Here is a 16667-nt window from a genome sequence, read left to right on the forward strand (position 1 = left end):
GGAGAGAAAATAAAAAGCAAAGTAACCAACTCTGGTTTTATTTATATATATATATATATATATATATACATGTAGCATAAATGTTAGAAGTAAAGCAAAGACAACCTCACCGCCTTCTAACTGCTAAAAGCCACCACTACTCTTACTAAAGAGATTGACGTGGACACAGCTAGACCCCAATCCTTGCTTGCAGGGAAAAGTACCCATTCAAAGGATTAAATTCTTCAGACACCGATTTCGCACATCCTCCATTGACAAAGGCAAAGAGAATGACTAGGGATTATGCATTATGGGTAAGGGAAGTTACACTTAACAGGTTTGCTGGGTTGCTCTTTGCCTCCCCCTGCTGGCCACGAGTTGATAATCCCACTAGTTGGAATAATGTTGTGGACTCTCCATGCCATAGGAAAGAAATATCACTAACATTCTAAGTCTGTTTTTATAAAGGTGAGAGTTTACCATTACTCATCTGATTTACTATATAACTAGTGGGGGATGGTGGCTTCAGCCATTCTTAATAGCCTCAAACTACTAAACAAATTTAGGCATCTGGAGTAATTTATTTTTAAGTATGTATTACACAATAACTTGATTGGCCGCAGTCACCCTGGAAATGTTCTTGAATGTTAAACATTGTTTTCCACATCTTTTCTGTTCCTTTTCTTATACTTTTCATGGCTAAATATTCTTACTGAGTCTAACATTTTTTTATTTTTTTTTTAACAGCCTCGAATGGATCAATATTTTAACCAGATGGAAAAGATTGTAAAAGAAAGAAAAACATCATCTCGTATACGGTTTATGCTTCAGGATATAATAGACCTTAGACTGGTATGTTATGGATGCCCATTTCCTTTAGGGTGATGGTATGACATGTAACCTGTCCTTAAGTGTGTGCATGTAAATGCATAGACCCCAACTCACCTGCACAAATCAGATGTTTTCTGTAAATTGGTCTCTCAACTTTTTTGTTTTGTGATCTCAAATTCAAACACTATTTGCATCTTTTATAGGCTATCTTCTCTTCCAATTATCTTTTCACAGTGTAACTGGGTGTCAAGAAGGGCAGATCAAGGCCCTAAAACTATTGAACAGATTCACAAGGAGGCTAAAATTGAAGAGCAAGAGGAGCAGAGGAAAGTTCAACAGCTAATGACCAAAGACAAGCGAAGACCAGGTGAGGATTACAGGAGTCTGCTTCCCTCATTAACCCACTGAGCTAAAGAATAGTATGTGAGGCAGTTGCTGTGCTTACAGCCTGCACTTTACTTCAGCAGGAGTTCAGAGAGTGGAAGAAGGTGGATGGAATATGGTTCAGGGGGCTAAGAATAATCGGGTGTTGGATCCTACCAAGTTTTTGAAAATCACAAAAGTAAGAGATCTTAGAACTATACTTTGTGATTGTCCAGAATGGATATTCTTTACCAGTGGCCTACAGTATATCTGAAGTATTTTGCAATGTTCTCTGTGTCTTGTGTACCTGAGCTTTTTCTAAATGCAACTCTCATCCTTACAGCCCACCATAGATGAAAAGATTCAGCTGGTCCCTAAGGCTCAACCTGGTAGTTGGGGAAAAGGGAGCAGTGGAGGAGCAAAAGCCAGTGAGACAGGTAAAGAAGTGGCTACATGTTTAGTGGACTTAGGGCCTGATGATATAAAGCTCTCTGCTCAGGCAAGAAGATACAGCGAGATGCCTAGTGAGATTCCAGATTTTGCCCAGTACAATATAGCACTGCATGACATGAGTTGTGCTGTATTTACACTTTGTACCATGTATTTTTGTATTACTTAACACTTATGTCCTTTAAGGTTTTTTTTTTTTAACTTTGCACTTTCTATTTTGTATTTTAATGCATATAGATTCTGTATATAGCAGTGTATTTAGGTTTAAGATTTTACAAATTCTGATTAGGCTTTATCAGTTTCTATTTAACTTTAAGAAAATAGGGTCATACTTTTTATTTGTTCTATTTAAAATATAACTAAAAAACTGACAACTTCAGTTTCTCAGAGAGCTTCGTAATTTCTCCTGTTAAGTGTAGTCAGTCCACGGGTCATCCATTACTTATGGGATATTAACTCCTCCCTAACAGGAAGTGCAAGAGGATCACCCAAGCAGAGCTGCTATATAGCTCCTCCCCTCTACGTCACACCCAGTCATTCTCTTGCACCTAACTAATAGATAGGATGTGTGAGAGGAGAGTGGTTATTAAATTTAGTTCTTTATTACTTCAATCAAAAGTTTGTTATTTTAAAACAGCACCGGAGTGTGTTGTTTTTTTCTCAGGCAGCATTAGAAGAAGAATCTACCTGAGTTTGTGTATGATCTTAGCGGACGTAACTAAGATCCATTTGCTGTTCTCGGCCATTCTGAGGAGCGAGGTAACTTCAGAACAGGGGACAGCGGGCAGGGTTCACCTGCAAAGAGGTATGTTGCAGTATATTATTTTCTAAGGAATGGAATTGACTGAGAAAATACTGCTAATACCGATATAATGTAAGTACAGCCTTAAATGCAGTAGTAGTAACTGGTATCAGGCTGTTATGTATGTATGTTGGCACCTAAGTATTTCTGGGGAATGGCACTTCACTAAGAAAATACTATATACATATAACTCTAGCCTCTCTGCAGTGATAGCGACTAGCAACAGGCTTTTATTCTTATTTCATACATTTAAAAACGTTTACTGACAGGTTAATCGTTTTTTCTCTGAGGTACTTGGTGAAAATTTATGGGCATTATTTTCCACTTGGCTGTCGTTTATTTTGTATAAAATCAGTTACTGAGCTTCCCCACTGCTGTATTAAGAGTGGGAGGGGCCTATTTTTGGCGCTTTTACTACGCATTAAAAATTCAGTCACAGTCTTCCTTATTCTCCCTGCATGATCCAGGACGTCTCTACAGAGCTCAGGGGTCTCCAAAACTAGTTTGAGGGAGGTAATCACTCACAGCAGACCTGTGAGACTGTGCTTTGACTGTGATAAAAAACGTATTTATCTGTCAATCGTTTTTTTGGTATTAAGGGGTTAATAATCCATTTGCTGATGGGTGCTATCCTTTGCTAAATTAATGCATTTTATATGAAAAATTGATTGCTATAACTAAACCGGTTCATTGTTATATCAAAGTGACAGTTTTTTTGTGTGCTTCTTAAAGGCACAGTAACGTTTTTTATATTGCTTGTAAATTCAGTTGAAAAGTATTTTCCAAGCTTGCTAGTCTAATTGCTAGTTTGTTTAAACATGTCTGACACAGAGGAATCTCTTTGTGCAATATGTTCAAAGGCCAAGGTGGAGCCCAATAGAAATTTATGTACTAATTGCATTGATGCTACTTTAAATAAAAGCCAATCTGTACATGTTAAGAAACATTCACCGGACAACGAGGGGGAAGTTATGCCGACTAACTTGCCTCACGTGTCAGTACCTGCATCTCCCGCTCAGGAGGTGCGTGATATTGTAACGCCAAGTACATCAGGGCGGCCATTACAAATCACTTTACAAGACATGGCTAATGTTATGACTGAAGTTTTGTCTAAATTGCCAGAACTTAGGGGTAAACAAGACCACTCTGGGGTGAGAACAGAGTGCGCTGATAATGCTAGGGCCATGTCTGATACTGCGTCACAATTTGCAGAGCATGAAGACGGAGAGCTTCATTCTGTGGGTGACGGATCTGATCCAAATAAACTGGATTCAGACATTTCAAATTTTAAGTTTAAGCTGGAAAACCTCTGTGTATTACTAGGGGAGGTGTTAGCGGCTCTAAATGATTGTAACACAGTTGCAATCCCAGAGAAAATGTGTAGGTTGGATAAATATTTTGCGGTACCGACGAGTACTGACGTTTTTCCTATACCTAAGAGACTTACTGAAATTGTTACTAAGGAGTGGGATAGACCCGGTGTGCCTTTCTCACCCCCTCCTATATTCAGAAAAATGTTTCCAATAGACGCCACCACACGGGACTTATGGCAAACGGTCCCTAAGGTGGAGGGAGCAGTTTCTACTTTAGCTAAGCGTACCACTATCCCGGTGGAGGATAGCTGTGCCTTTTCAGATCCAATGGATAAAAAGTTAGAGGGTTACCTTAAGAAAATGTTTGTTCAACAAGGTTTTATATTGCAACCCCTTGCATGCATTGCGCCTGTCACGGCTGCGGCGGCATTTTGGTTTGAGTCTCTGGAAGAGACCCTTGACTCAGCTACATTAGATGAGATTGCACACAAGCTTAAAACACTTAAGCTAGCTAATTCATTTATTTCTGATGCCGTAGTACACTTAACTAAACTTACGGCTAAGAATTCCGGATTCGCCATTCAGGCGCGCAGAGCGCTGTGGCTAAAATCCTGGTCAGCTGATGTGACTTCTAAATCTAAATTGCTTAACATACCTTTCAAGGGGCAGACATTATTCGGGCCCGGTTTGAAAGAAATTATCGCTGATATTACGGGAGGTAAAGGCCATGCCCTGCCTCAAGACAGAGCCAAACCAAAGGCTAGACAGTCTAATTTTCGTGCCTTTCGTAACTTCAAGGCAGGAGCAGCATCAACTTCCTCTGCTCCAAAACAGGAAGGAGCTGTTGCTCGCTACAGACAAGGCTGGAAACCTAACCAGACTTGGAACAAGGGCAAGCAGGCCAGAAAACCTGCTGCTGCCCCTAAGACAGCATGAAGTGAGGGCCCCCGATCCGGAAACGGATCTGGTGGGGGGCAGACTCTCTCTCTTCGCCCAGGCTTGGGCAAGAGATGTCCAGGATCCCTGGGCGTTGGAGATCATTTCTCAGGGATATCTTCTGGACTTCAAAGCTTCTCCTCCACAAGGGAGATTTCATCTTTCAAGGTTGTCAACAAACCAGATAAAGAAAGAGGCGTTTCTACGCTGTGTACAAGATCTTTTACTCATGGGAGTGATCCATCCAGTTCCGCGGTCGGAACACGGACAAGGGTTTTACTCAAATCTGTTTGTGGTTCCCAAGAAAGAAGGAACCTTCAGACCAATATTGGATTTAAAGATCCTAAACAAATTCCTAAGAGTTCCATCGTTCAAAATGGAAACTATTCGGACAATCTTACCCATGATCCAAAGGGGTCAGTTCATGACCACAGTGGATTTAAAAGATGCCTACCTTCACATACCGATTCACAAGGATCATTACCGGTATCTAAGGTTTGCCTTCCTATACAGGCATTACCAGTTTGTAGCTCTTCCCTTCGGTTTAGCTACGGCTCCAAGAATCTTTACAAAGGTTCTGGGCTCTCTTCTGGCGGTACTAAGACCGCGAGGAATATCGGTAGCTCCGTACCTAGACGACATTCTGATTCAAGCGTCAAGCTTCCAAACTGCCAAGTCTCATACAGAGTTAGTACTGGCATTTCTAAGGTCGCATGGGTGGAAAGTGAACGAAGAAAAGAGTTCTCTATTACCACTCACAAGAGTTCCCTTCTTGGGGACTCTTATAGATTCTGTAGAAATTAAAATTTACCTGACAGAGGACAGGTTAACAAAACTTCTAAATGCTTGCCGTGTCCTTCATTCCACTCAACACCCGTCAGTGGCTCAATGCATGGAGGTAATCGGCTTAATGGTAGCGGCAATGGACATAGTACCTTTTGCACGCCTACATCTCAGACCACTGCAATTGTGCATGCTAAGTCAGTGGAATGGGGATTACTCAGATTTGTCCCCTATGCTGAATCTGGATCAAGAGACCAGAGATTCTCTTCTATGGTGGCTTTCTCGGCCACATCTGTCCAGGGGGATGCCCTTCAGCAGGCCAGACTGGACAATTGTAACAACAGACGCCAGCCTTTTAGGTTGGGGCGCTGTCTGGAATTCCTTGAAGGCTCAGGGACCATGGACTCAGGAGGAGAGTCTCCTTCCAATAAACATTCTGGAATTGAGAGCAGTTCTCAATGCCCTTCTGACTTGGCCTCAGTTAGCAACTCTGAGGTTCATCAGGTTTCAGTCGGACAACATCACGACTGTGGCTTACATCAATCATCAGGGAGGGACAAGGAGTTCCCTAGCGATGATGGAAGTCTCAAAGATTATTCGCTGGGCAGAGTCTCACTCTTGCCACCTGTCAGCGATTCACATCCCAGGCGTAGAGAACTGGGAGGCGGATTTCCTAAGTCGCCAGACTTTTCATCCGGGGGAGTGGGAACTTCATCCGGAGGTCTTTGCCCAAATACTTCAACGTTGGGGCAAACCAGATCTGGATCTCATGGCGTCTCGCCAGAACGCCAAACTTCCTTGTTACGGATCCAGGTCCAGGGACCCGGGAGCGGCGCTGATAGATGCTCTGACAGCACCTTGGGTCTTCAACATGGCTTATGTGTTTCCACCCTTCCCGATGCTTCCTCGATTGATTGCCAGGATCAAACAGGAGAAAGCATCGGTGATTCTAATAGCGTCTGCGTGGCCACGCAGGACCTGATATGCAAATCTAGTGGACATGTTATCCTGTCCACCTTGGTCGCTGCCTCTGAGACAGGACCTTCTAATTCAGGGTCCTTTCAAACATCAAAATCTAATTTCTCTGAAGCTGACTGCATGGAGATTGAACGCTTGATTTTATCAAAGCGTGGATTTTCAGAGTCATTAATTGATACCTTAATACAGGCTAGGAAGCCTGTTACCAGGAAAATTTACCATAAGATATGGCGTAAATATTTACACTGGTGCGAATCCAAGAGTTACTCATGGAGTAAGGTTAGGATTCCTAGGATATTGTCTTTTCTACAAGAAGGTTTAGAAAAGGGTTTATCTGCAAGTTCTTTAAAGGGACAGATCTCAGCTCTGTCCATCCTTTTACACAAACGTCTGTCAGAAGTTCCAGACGTTCAGGCTTTTTGTCAGGCTTTGGCCAGGATTAAGCCTGTGTTTAAGACTGTTGCTCCACCGTGGAGCTTAAACTTAGTTCTTAACGTTTTGCAGGGTGTTCCGTTTGAATCCCTTCATTCCATTGATATCAAGCTGTTATCTTGGAAAGTTCTGTTTTTAATGGCTATTTCCTCGGCTCGTAGAGTCTCTGAGTTATCGGCCTTACATTGTGATTCTCCTTATCTGATTTTTCATTCAGACAAGGTAGTTCTGCGTACTAAACCTGGGTTCTTACCTAAGGTAGTCACTAACAAGAATATCAATCAAGAGATTGTTGTTCCATCATTGTGCCCTAACCCTTCTTCAAAGAAGGAACGACTTCTGCACAATCTAGACGTAGTCCGTGCCCTGAAATTTTATTTACAGGCAACTAAAGATTTTCGCCAAACTTCTTCCCTGTTTGTCGTTTATTCTGGACAGAGGAGAGGTCAAAAAGCATCTGCTACCTCTCTCTCTTTTTGGCTTCGTAGCATAATACGTTTAGCCTATGAGACTGCTGGACAGCAGCCTCCTGAAAGAATTACAGCTCATTCTACGAGAGCTGTGGCTTCCACGTGGGCCTTTAAGAATGAGGCCTCTGTTGAACAGATTTGCAAGGCTGCAACTTGGTCTTCTCTTCATACTTTTTCCAAATTTTACAAATTTGACACTTTTGCTTCTTCTGAGGCTGTTTTTGGGAGAAAGGTTCTTCAGGCAGTGGTTCCTTCCGTGTAAAAATTCCTTTCTCCTGTAGTGTAGTCAGTCCACGGCCCGCCCTGTTTTTTATGGCAGGTCTAAATTTTAATTTATACTCCAGTCACCACTGCGCCCTATAGTTTCTCCTTTCTCGTTTGGTTTTCGGTCGAATGACTGGGTGTGACGTAGAGGGGAGGAGCTATATAGCAGCTCTGCTTGGGTGATCCTCTTGCACTTCCTGTTAGGGAGGAGTTAATATCCCATAAGTAATGGATGACCCGTGGACTGACTACACTACAGGAGAAAGGAATTTATCAGGTAAGCATAAATTATGTTTTCTATGGGCCTGATAATCCAAGATTCTCTAGTATGGAGAGAAATTTATAGTGCAGCCTTCACAAAATCACTGAATTCTATAAGAAAAAGGGCAGAGCCTGAACGTGCCGGAGAGGTGAGAGATGCCTTCCATAGAAAGTAATGAGACTCTCTGGGATCCATAATTTCACATGGGAGAGAGACGTTAACAGGAGAACACTTGGGACTGACAGAGTCTCGTTTTGCAGCAGACACATGTTAAACTGAAATGTTTTCACTGCATTTAACTTGCTTTTGCCTCTAGTTTAGTATCTATTAATTTTCTGTCGGGACCCAATCTGTAAGTGTAAATTAATATAAAATACAAAACAACAAGTGTTGTAAGTGTAACAAAACTCTCATTTCATGCACTGGACTTGTGTCTCCACATACAGAAATCCAGAGAACATCCCTTTTGAGAAGTATAACAACATTGCCTATCTAGAATCTTGTAAGAGATCTTGCAGTGCTGAAGGGTTCTACCCGTTTTCTTTTAGTATTCAGTGAGATCAGCCCCTGTGAAGTCTGCACTACAATTTCAGGAGAATATTTTATCATTAGGCCCTTAATCTTAAGGCTTAGGAAACACCTGTATTTGCTGTAGCCAGATTATTATTATTTATAATATATTTAGTAGCTTCCGTGTATACATTTTTGAACTATAACAATAAATTACCAGGGCACTTGCTCTTATTAATAAAATGTTTTTTTTCTTCCTGTAACAGAATCTTTGCGACCAGGGGCCTCCAGTCTGAACAGGTTCTCTCCACTGCAGCAGTCAGCAGCTCCGGTGCCTTCATCCACTGCAGTCTCTGAGCTGGACCCCCGCAGGACGTTGACAAGGTGTCCTAAACTGTCACTTGGCTTTGTCTTATTATACAGGAACTCCCCTGTTGTTCAGATAGATAAGTATCCTTAAAGGAACATAATACCCATATGATAAATCACTTGAAAGTGATGCAGCATAACTGTAAAAACCTGACAACAAAATATCACCTGAACATCTCTATGTAAAAAAGGAAGATATTTTACCTCAAACTACCTTCAGCTCACAAGAATAAGTGCCCTGTGAATAGTTATCCTTCAGCTACTGTCAGCTGCATGTTGAAAAATGAAAAGGAAAAAAAACAGCCAATCAGCTTCATCAGTCATACTTTGCTTTACTGTTATCTCATGAGATTCCACTGAAATCTCACAAGATTTGATAAGAAACTTCCTTAAACTGAGGGTGAAATATGACTTTCCCTCCACACTCCCTTGCAAGTCCTGGGACTAGCATCCTGATTGGCTGCTTAAAATCCCTTTACAATGCTTGTGGCTACTGAGGAAATCTTTAGATAAAATATCTTCCTTTTTTACATAGAGATGTTCAGGTGCTATTTTCTACTGTTTTTTTTTACAGCTATGCTGTATCACTTTCAAGTGCTTCAACATTTGGGTATGATGTCCCTTTAAAGGGACATCAAACTGATGTGCACAGCTACAGTAGCATGATTACTAGTCACTGTGTTTTACCTCCTGTGCCTACAGCTCTCTTCAAAGCTTTTCTCTTATTTTAACAAGTGCTGGTAAGTGAAGCTCTGCTTCTTTACACTGGGCTCCGCCATCTTGAAGGTTAAGTATTCTTGTACCCTGTGAAAGATGCAGTGCACATTCACAGATCAATGATATTGATGTTGTCTTAGCATGCCGTACCGCGCACTTCAGTTTAGTGTACACAATAAAGAGCCGGGAGGTCTACATCTTTGAGGAGTCCGCATTTCTCTATATTTTTATATTAATATAATTTTTTAAAAACTGTTTAAAAAATCTGCAAAAATGTAACACTTTTGCTTTCTATTGTTCAATTGATATGTGCTGCCAAGAAATTTACGTTTCGGACAAAATGTTAGTTCCGAATATTCATGAAAATTCTTTCCCCGAATAATTGGTGGCTGCACTATTCGGTATTTGTTTAGTTTAAAACAACCAAATTCTAAATTTTAGTTAAACATTTACAATCGTTTTTGTTAAAATAAATGTAAATGTTTCAAAGCTACAGGTGAAAAGTACAAAACGTATCTTAAAGGATCTCCATGGAGAGCGTGCTAAAGTATAAACTACTTAAAAAAAAATAAAAAAAAAAGTAAACAAATGAATACTCACTATTTTTGTCAGTGTTTTGTTTTCTTTATTTTCTTTGTGCATTCATTCGGATTTTCATCACGATTGTGCATTCGTTCAAAAACGAATGCTCATCTCTATTGTGTGAGCTAATCCAAAGAACAAGTACTGCTTCTGTCACATGAAGCAACAATATGTGTGTACCAAGATGGCGGCTCCTAGTATAAGCTTCTGTAATGGGTTAAAATAAGTGAACGGTTTAAAGAGTTGCAGGTAAAAGAGGGAAGAGCAAGACATGGTGAGTAGTAACTTTTCTACTGTAGTTCTAATCAGCAGTCTGTCCCTTTTATCATGTGTATTTATCATTACACCTATCTAATGTGGTCACCAGGAGTTAAAGGAACATGAAAGGAACATTTTTTTTAATTGTTGTAAAGTTTACCTTTATACAAACAAGTAAGCAAATCACTTAATTTTTCCTATTAATTGCCATATTCTTGTATTATTAATATAAATTTCCATGCCCTCTTTTTCTTTTCTATGACATGGAGAATCCACAACGTCATTCCAATTACTAATGGGATATTCACTCCTGGCCAGCAGGAGGAGGCAAAGGACCCCAGCAGAGCTGTTAAGTGTCACTTCCCTTACCAATAACCCCCAGTCATTCTTTTAGCCTCTATTAATAATGTGAAGTTGATGTCTGAAGATATTTATTCCTTTTATGGGTATTTTTCCCTGCAAGCAAGGTTTGGGGTTTAGCTGTGTCCACGTCAATCTCTTGAGTAAGGGTAGTGGTGACTTTTAGCAGTTAGAAGGTGGTGAGGTTGTCTTTGCCTTGCTTCTAACTTTGTTTCTACACATGTTATAGAAAGCCAGAGTTGGTTACTCCTTTCTTTTTCTACTGGTCTCTGATAGGAGATGTCCTTTCATACCTTGTAAGCTGTCTTCCTGCCCAACAGCTGTATATGCAGGTAAGTGCTTTTGTCTTCTAGGTATTGGAGACTTGCACTTTCAGTAGTTTATCTCTGCATTATTAAAAGTTTGGGACGTATTTAATCCTTTGTCATGGGGCAGTGTGCAGGCACTATACGTATGTGAGGGAAACTAAGGGGTTAATTATTTCCCTATTTGTTATGGGATGTTTCCTTTGGCTGAAGGGTTTCCTTATTCTTTATTGAAAGTGTTTTTAAACATGTTTTATTTATTATGGGCTGCTTGTATTGCCAGATCGTAACCGTTTGTCTCTGCTGAAGTGTAGAGGTGTATTGTTTTGTTTTCTTTATTTCTACACATTTAGCGCTTTTGCACTTTGAAGGATTACAGTTCCTTCTTAAAGTGACAGTTCATTTCAATTTCTTTTATTTTTAGGGCAATATTTTAGCCATGGACACGGAACAGGAGTCTATTTCATTTGATAAATGTTTATTATGTTTAGAGGCCCAAATTGTTTTACCTATGCAATTTTGTTCCTCATGTTTAGCTAGAACTCTAAAACTTAAAGATAAATCACTCCCTTCTGAGCCTACTGTCTATCAGGATAATGCTGTTCAGGATATACCACAGCTTTCTCCTCAAGCGTCCCAAGCCTCAATGGTTTTTACATACAGTGCCCTGCGGTTCCTCTCAGCCTCCTGGAGGATTGTATTTGCCTGTAGATTTTGCTGCACATATATCTTCTGTGGTGTCTGCGGCCTTATCTGCTTTTCCCATTGTGGGTAAGCGCAAGAGGAAATCTAAGCATATTTCTGCTAGTAAGGTATCTGGTCCATCATCTTCTGCCATGGTTGACTTCCCTCATAAGTCGGATGAGGAGGATACCTTGGTAGCTTCTGAGGGTGAGATCTCAGATTCTGACAGTGTAAATCCTCTGATTCTGAAGAAGTAAATTTCAGATTTAAGCTTGAACAACTTCGTTTACTTCTAAAGGAGGTACTGGCTACTTTGGACGAGACTGACTTTTCTGTAGCTGTCAACCCTAAAAAGTCTAAGCTTAATAAATACTATGATCCATCTTCCGTGGAAATATTTCCTGTTCCAGACCATGTGTCGGAGATCATTTCACAGGAATGGGATAAACCACTGATACCATTTTCCCCTTCTCCTATTTTTAAAAATGTTTCTTTAAAAATGTTTCCTGTTGCTGACTCCATTCGGGACTCATGGCGCACTGTGCCTAAGGTAAAAGGAGCTATTTCTATTCTGGCCAAGAGAACCACGATTCCTATAGAGGATAGCTGTTCTTTTAAGGATCCCATGGATAAAAAGCTGGAGGCTTATTTAAAGAAAATGTATATTCATCAGGGATTACAATGGCAACCTGCTGTTTGTATTGCTACGGTAGCAAGCGCAGCATCTTATTGGTGTGTTGCTTTGTCTGAGCTGATTTTAGAGGAGACTTCATTAGAGGAGATCCAAGATAGGATCAAGGCTCTCAAGCTAGCCAATTCTCTTTATCTCTGATGTCCACATGCAAGTCATTGGACTGGGGAGCCAAGATGTCTGGCTTAGCTGTTTTAGCTCGAAGGGGTCTGTGGCTAAAATCTTGGTCAGCTGATGTTACATCCAAGTCCAAGCTCCTGTCATTACCTTACAAGGGTAAGACCTTTTTTGGTCCTGGTCTGGCGGAGATAATTTCTGAAATTACCGGTGGAAAGGGGTCTTTTCTACCAAAGGACAAGAAAAATATACCTAAGGGGCGCCAAAATTCTAATTTTCGTTCCTTTTGTAACTTCAAAGGACAAAAGTCTACCTCTTCCTCCTCCAAGCCGGAGCAGTCCAAGTCCTCTTGGAGATCCAGTCAGCCTTGGAATAAGGAGAAGCAGTCAAAGAAGCCTTCATCTGACCCTTAATCAGCATGAAGAGTCCGACCCGGTCTGGTATTGGATCAAGTGGGGGGCAGACTTTCCTTTTTTCGTCAAGCTTGGATATGCAATGTCCCAGATCCTTGGGCTGTGGTCATAGTATCTCAGGGTTACAAAATAGGATTCAAGACTTGTCCTCCCAAGGGCAGATTCATCCTCTCAAGATTATCCACAGACCAAGTAAAAAGAGAGACCTTCTTAAGCTGCGTTCAGGACCTTTCCTCCCTGTTAGTGATTGTTCCAGTTCCGTAAGGGAACAGGGTCAAGGATTCTATTCATATCTGTTGTGGTTCCCAAAAAAGAGGGAACTTTTCGTCCCATTTGAGACCTAAAAGGTCTCAAAAATTTCTCAGGGTACCGTCCTTCAAGATGGAAACCATTTGTTCCATTCTTCCTTTGGTACAAGACTGCCAGTTCATGGCAACCATAGGCCTGAAGGACGCATATATTCATGTTCCCATTCACATGGATCATCACCAGTTCCTGAGATTCACTTTTCCAGAGAAGCACTTTCAATTTGTTGCTCTTCCGTTTGGCTTTGCCACAGCTCCCAGAATTTTTAGTGTTTCTTAGGGACCATCATAGATTCCCTATCCATTTTGATTTTTCTGACGGATGTCAGAAAATCCAAACTTCTCACTTCATGTCTCTCTCTCCAGTCTACTGTTCATCCATGCATGCTCAGTCAGTGGAACGGGGATCATTCATATCTATCTCAGAGGATAGATCTGGATCCTCTAACAAGAGACTCGTGGTGGATTTCTCAGGATCATCTGTCTCAGGGCGCATGCTTCCGGAGATCCTACTGGGTGATTGTGACCACAGATGCCAGCCTGTTAGGCTGGGGAGCAGTCTGGGGCTCGTTAAAAGCTCAGGGCCTGTGGACTTAAGAGGAGTCCTCTCTCCCCATAAACATCTTAGAGTTGAGAGTGATCTTCAATGCCTTGATAGCCTGGCCTCAGTTGTCTTTTTAGCCCTGTTTATCAGATTTCAGTTGGACATCACCACCTCAGTGGCTTACATCAACCACTAGGGAGGAACTCGCAATTCCTTGGCCATGAAGGAGGTGACTTGCATTATTCAGTGGGCGGAAGCTCACAATTGTCTCCTATCTGCCATCTACATTCCAGGAGTAGACAACTGGGAGACGGATTTTCTGAGCTGACAAACCTTTCATCCCGGGAAGTGGGCTCTCCATCCGGAGCTGTTCACCAGGTTAACCCTCAAGTGGGGGTGCCGGAGTTAGATCTGATGGCGCCTCGTCTGAATGCCGAGCTTCCAAGGTACGGTTCAAGGTCAAGAGATCCTTAGGCCGCCCTGATAGACGCTCTGGCGGTTCCTTGGGATTTCTGTCTAGCAAACTTGTTTTCTCCTGTTGCTCTCCTTCCACGAGTCATTGCTCAAATCAAGCAGGAAAGAGCATCAGTAATTCTAATAGCTTCTACATGGCATCGCAGGATCTGGTTTGCAGATCTGGTGTAGATGTCATCTTTTATACCTTGGAGGTTACCTCTGAGGAAGGACCTTCTAACTCAGGGTCCTTTCCTCTATCCAAATCTAGTTTCTCTGAAGCTGACTGCTTGGAGATTGAACGCTTAGTTTTGACTAAGCGTGGATTTTCCGAGTCAGTCATTGATACTATGCTTCAGGCTCGCAAACTGGTTACTCGTAAAATTTACCATAAGGTATGGCGTAAATACCTATATTGGTGTGAATCGAAGGGCTTCTCTTGGAATAGGGTCAGGATTCCTAGTATTTTGTCTTTTCTCCAGGAAGGTCTGGAGAAGGATTTGTCAGTCAGTTCTCTGACGGGTCAGATTTCTGCACTGTCTATTCTTTTACATAAACGTCTGGTGAATGTGCCAGATGTTCAATCTTTGTGTCAGGCCCTGGTCAGAATCAAGGCTGTGTTTAAACCTGTTGCTCCTCCTTGGAGCTTGTACCTTGTTCTTAAAGTTTTGCAGCAGGCTCTGTTTGAGCCAATGCATTCTATACAGGGAGTGCAGAATTATTAGGCAAATGAGTATTTTGACCACATCATCCTCTTTATGCATGTTGTCTTACTCCAAGCTGTATAGGCTCGAAAGCCTACTACCAATTAAGCATATTAGGTGATGTGCATCTCTGTAATGAGAAGGGGTGTGGTCTAATGACATCAACACCCTATATCAGGTGTGCATAATTATTAGGCAACTTCCTTTCCTTTGGCAAAATGGGTCAAAAGAAGGACTTGACAGGCTCAGAAAAGTCAAAAATAGTGAGATATCTTGCAGAGGGATGCAGCACTCTTAAAATTGCAAAGCTTCTGAAGCGTGATCATCGAACAATCAAGCGTTTCATTCAAAATAGTCAACAGGGTAGCAAGAAGCGTGTGGAAAAACCAAGGCGCAAAATAACTGCCCATGAACTGAGAAAAGTCAAGCGTGCAGCTGCCAAGATGCCACTTGCCACCAGTTTGGCCATATTTCAGAGCTGCAACATCACTGGAGTGCCCAAAAGCACAAGGTGTGCAATACTCAGAGACATGGCCAAGGTAAGAAAGGCTGAAAGACGACCACCACTGAACAAGACACACAAGCTGAAACGTCAAGACTGGGCCAAGAAATATCTCAAGACTGATTTTTCTAAGGTTTTATGGACTGATGAAATGAGAGTGAGTCTTGATGGGCCATATGGATGGACCCGTGGCTGGATTGGTAAAGGGCAGAGAGCTCCAGTCCGACTCAGACGCCAGCAAGGTGGAGGTGGAGTACTGGTTTGGGCTGGTATCATCAAAGATGAGCTTGTGGGGCCTTTTCGGGTTGAGGATGGAGTCAAGCTCAACTCCCAGTCCTACTGCCAGTTTCTGGAAGACACCTTCTTCAAGCAGTGGTACAGGAAGAAGTCTACATCCTTCAAGAAAAACATGATTTTCATGCAGGACAATGCTCCATCACACGCGTCCAAGTACTCCACAGCGTGGCTGGCAAGAAAGGGTATAAAAGAAGAAAATCTAATGACATGGCCTCCTTGTTCACCTGATCTGAACCCCATTGAGAACCTGTGGTCCATCATCAAATGTGAGATTTACAAGGAGGGAAAACAGTACACCTCTCTGAACAGTGTCTGGGAGGCTGTGGTTGCTGCTGCACGCAATGTTGATGGTGAACAGATCAAAACACTGACAGAATCCATGGATGGCAGGCTTTTGAGTGTCCTTGCAAAGAAAGGTGGCTATATTGGTCACTGATTTGTTTTTGTTTTGTTTTTGAATGTCAGAAATGTATATTTGTGAATGTTGAGATGTTATATTGGTTTCACTGGTAAAAATAAATAATTGAAATGGGGATATATTTGTTTTTTGTTAAGTTGCCTAATAATTATGCACAGTAATAGTCACCTGCACACACAGATATCCCCCTAAAATAGCTATAACTAAAAACTACTTCCAAAACTATTCAGCTTTGATATTAATGAGTTTTTTGGGTTCATTGAGAACATGGTTGTTGTTCAATAATAAAATTAATCCTCAAAAATACAACTTGCCTAATAATTCTGCACTCCCTGTAGATATTAAGTTATCTTGAAAAGTTTTGTTCCTTATTGCTATTTCCTCTGCCCGCAGAGTTTCTGAACTCTCGGCTCTGCAGTGTGATTCCCCTTACCTTATTTCTCATTCGTATAAGGTGGTCCTTCCGACTAAATTGGGGTTTGTCCCTAAGGTGGTTTCGGTTCAAAACATTAATCAGGAATTTGTTGTTCCTTCTTTTTGTCCTAATCCTCCTCCTTATAAGGAACGTCTTTTGC

At 41.5% G+C, this 16667-nt stretch overlaps 1 protein-coding gene across 1 annotated transcript in view; it reads left to right on the forward strand.

Moving 5' to 3' along the window:
• EIF4G3 (eukaryotic translation initiation factor 4 gamma 3) overlaps positions 1 to 16667 on the forward strand; it is a 477611-nt gene that overhangs the window by 397313 nt on the left and 63631 nt on the right. Inside the window, 5 exon segments of the mRNA XM_053690236.1 lie at positions 727 to 831; positions 1045 to 1177; positions 1278 to 1372; positions 1517 to 1610; positions 8640 to 8757. Coding sequence (XP_053546211.1) covers positions 727 to 831; positions 1045 to 1177; positions 1278 to 1372; positions 1517 to 1610; positions 8640 to 8757 — 545 coding nt within the window.

Source organism: Bombina bombina, chromosome 8 (genome assembly GCF_027579735.1).
Source record: "Bombina bombina isolate aBomBom1 chromosome 8, aBomBom1.pri, whole genome shotgun sequence".
NCBI lineage: Eukaryota > Metazoa > Chordata > Amphibia > Anura > Bombinatoridae > Bombina > Bombina bombina.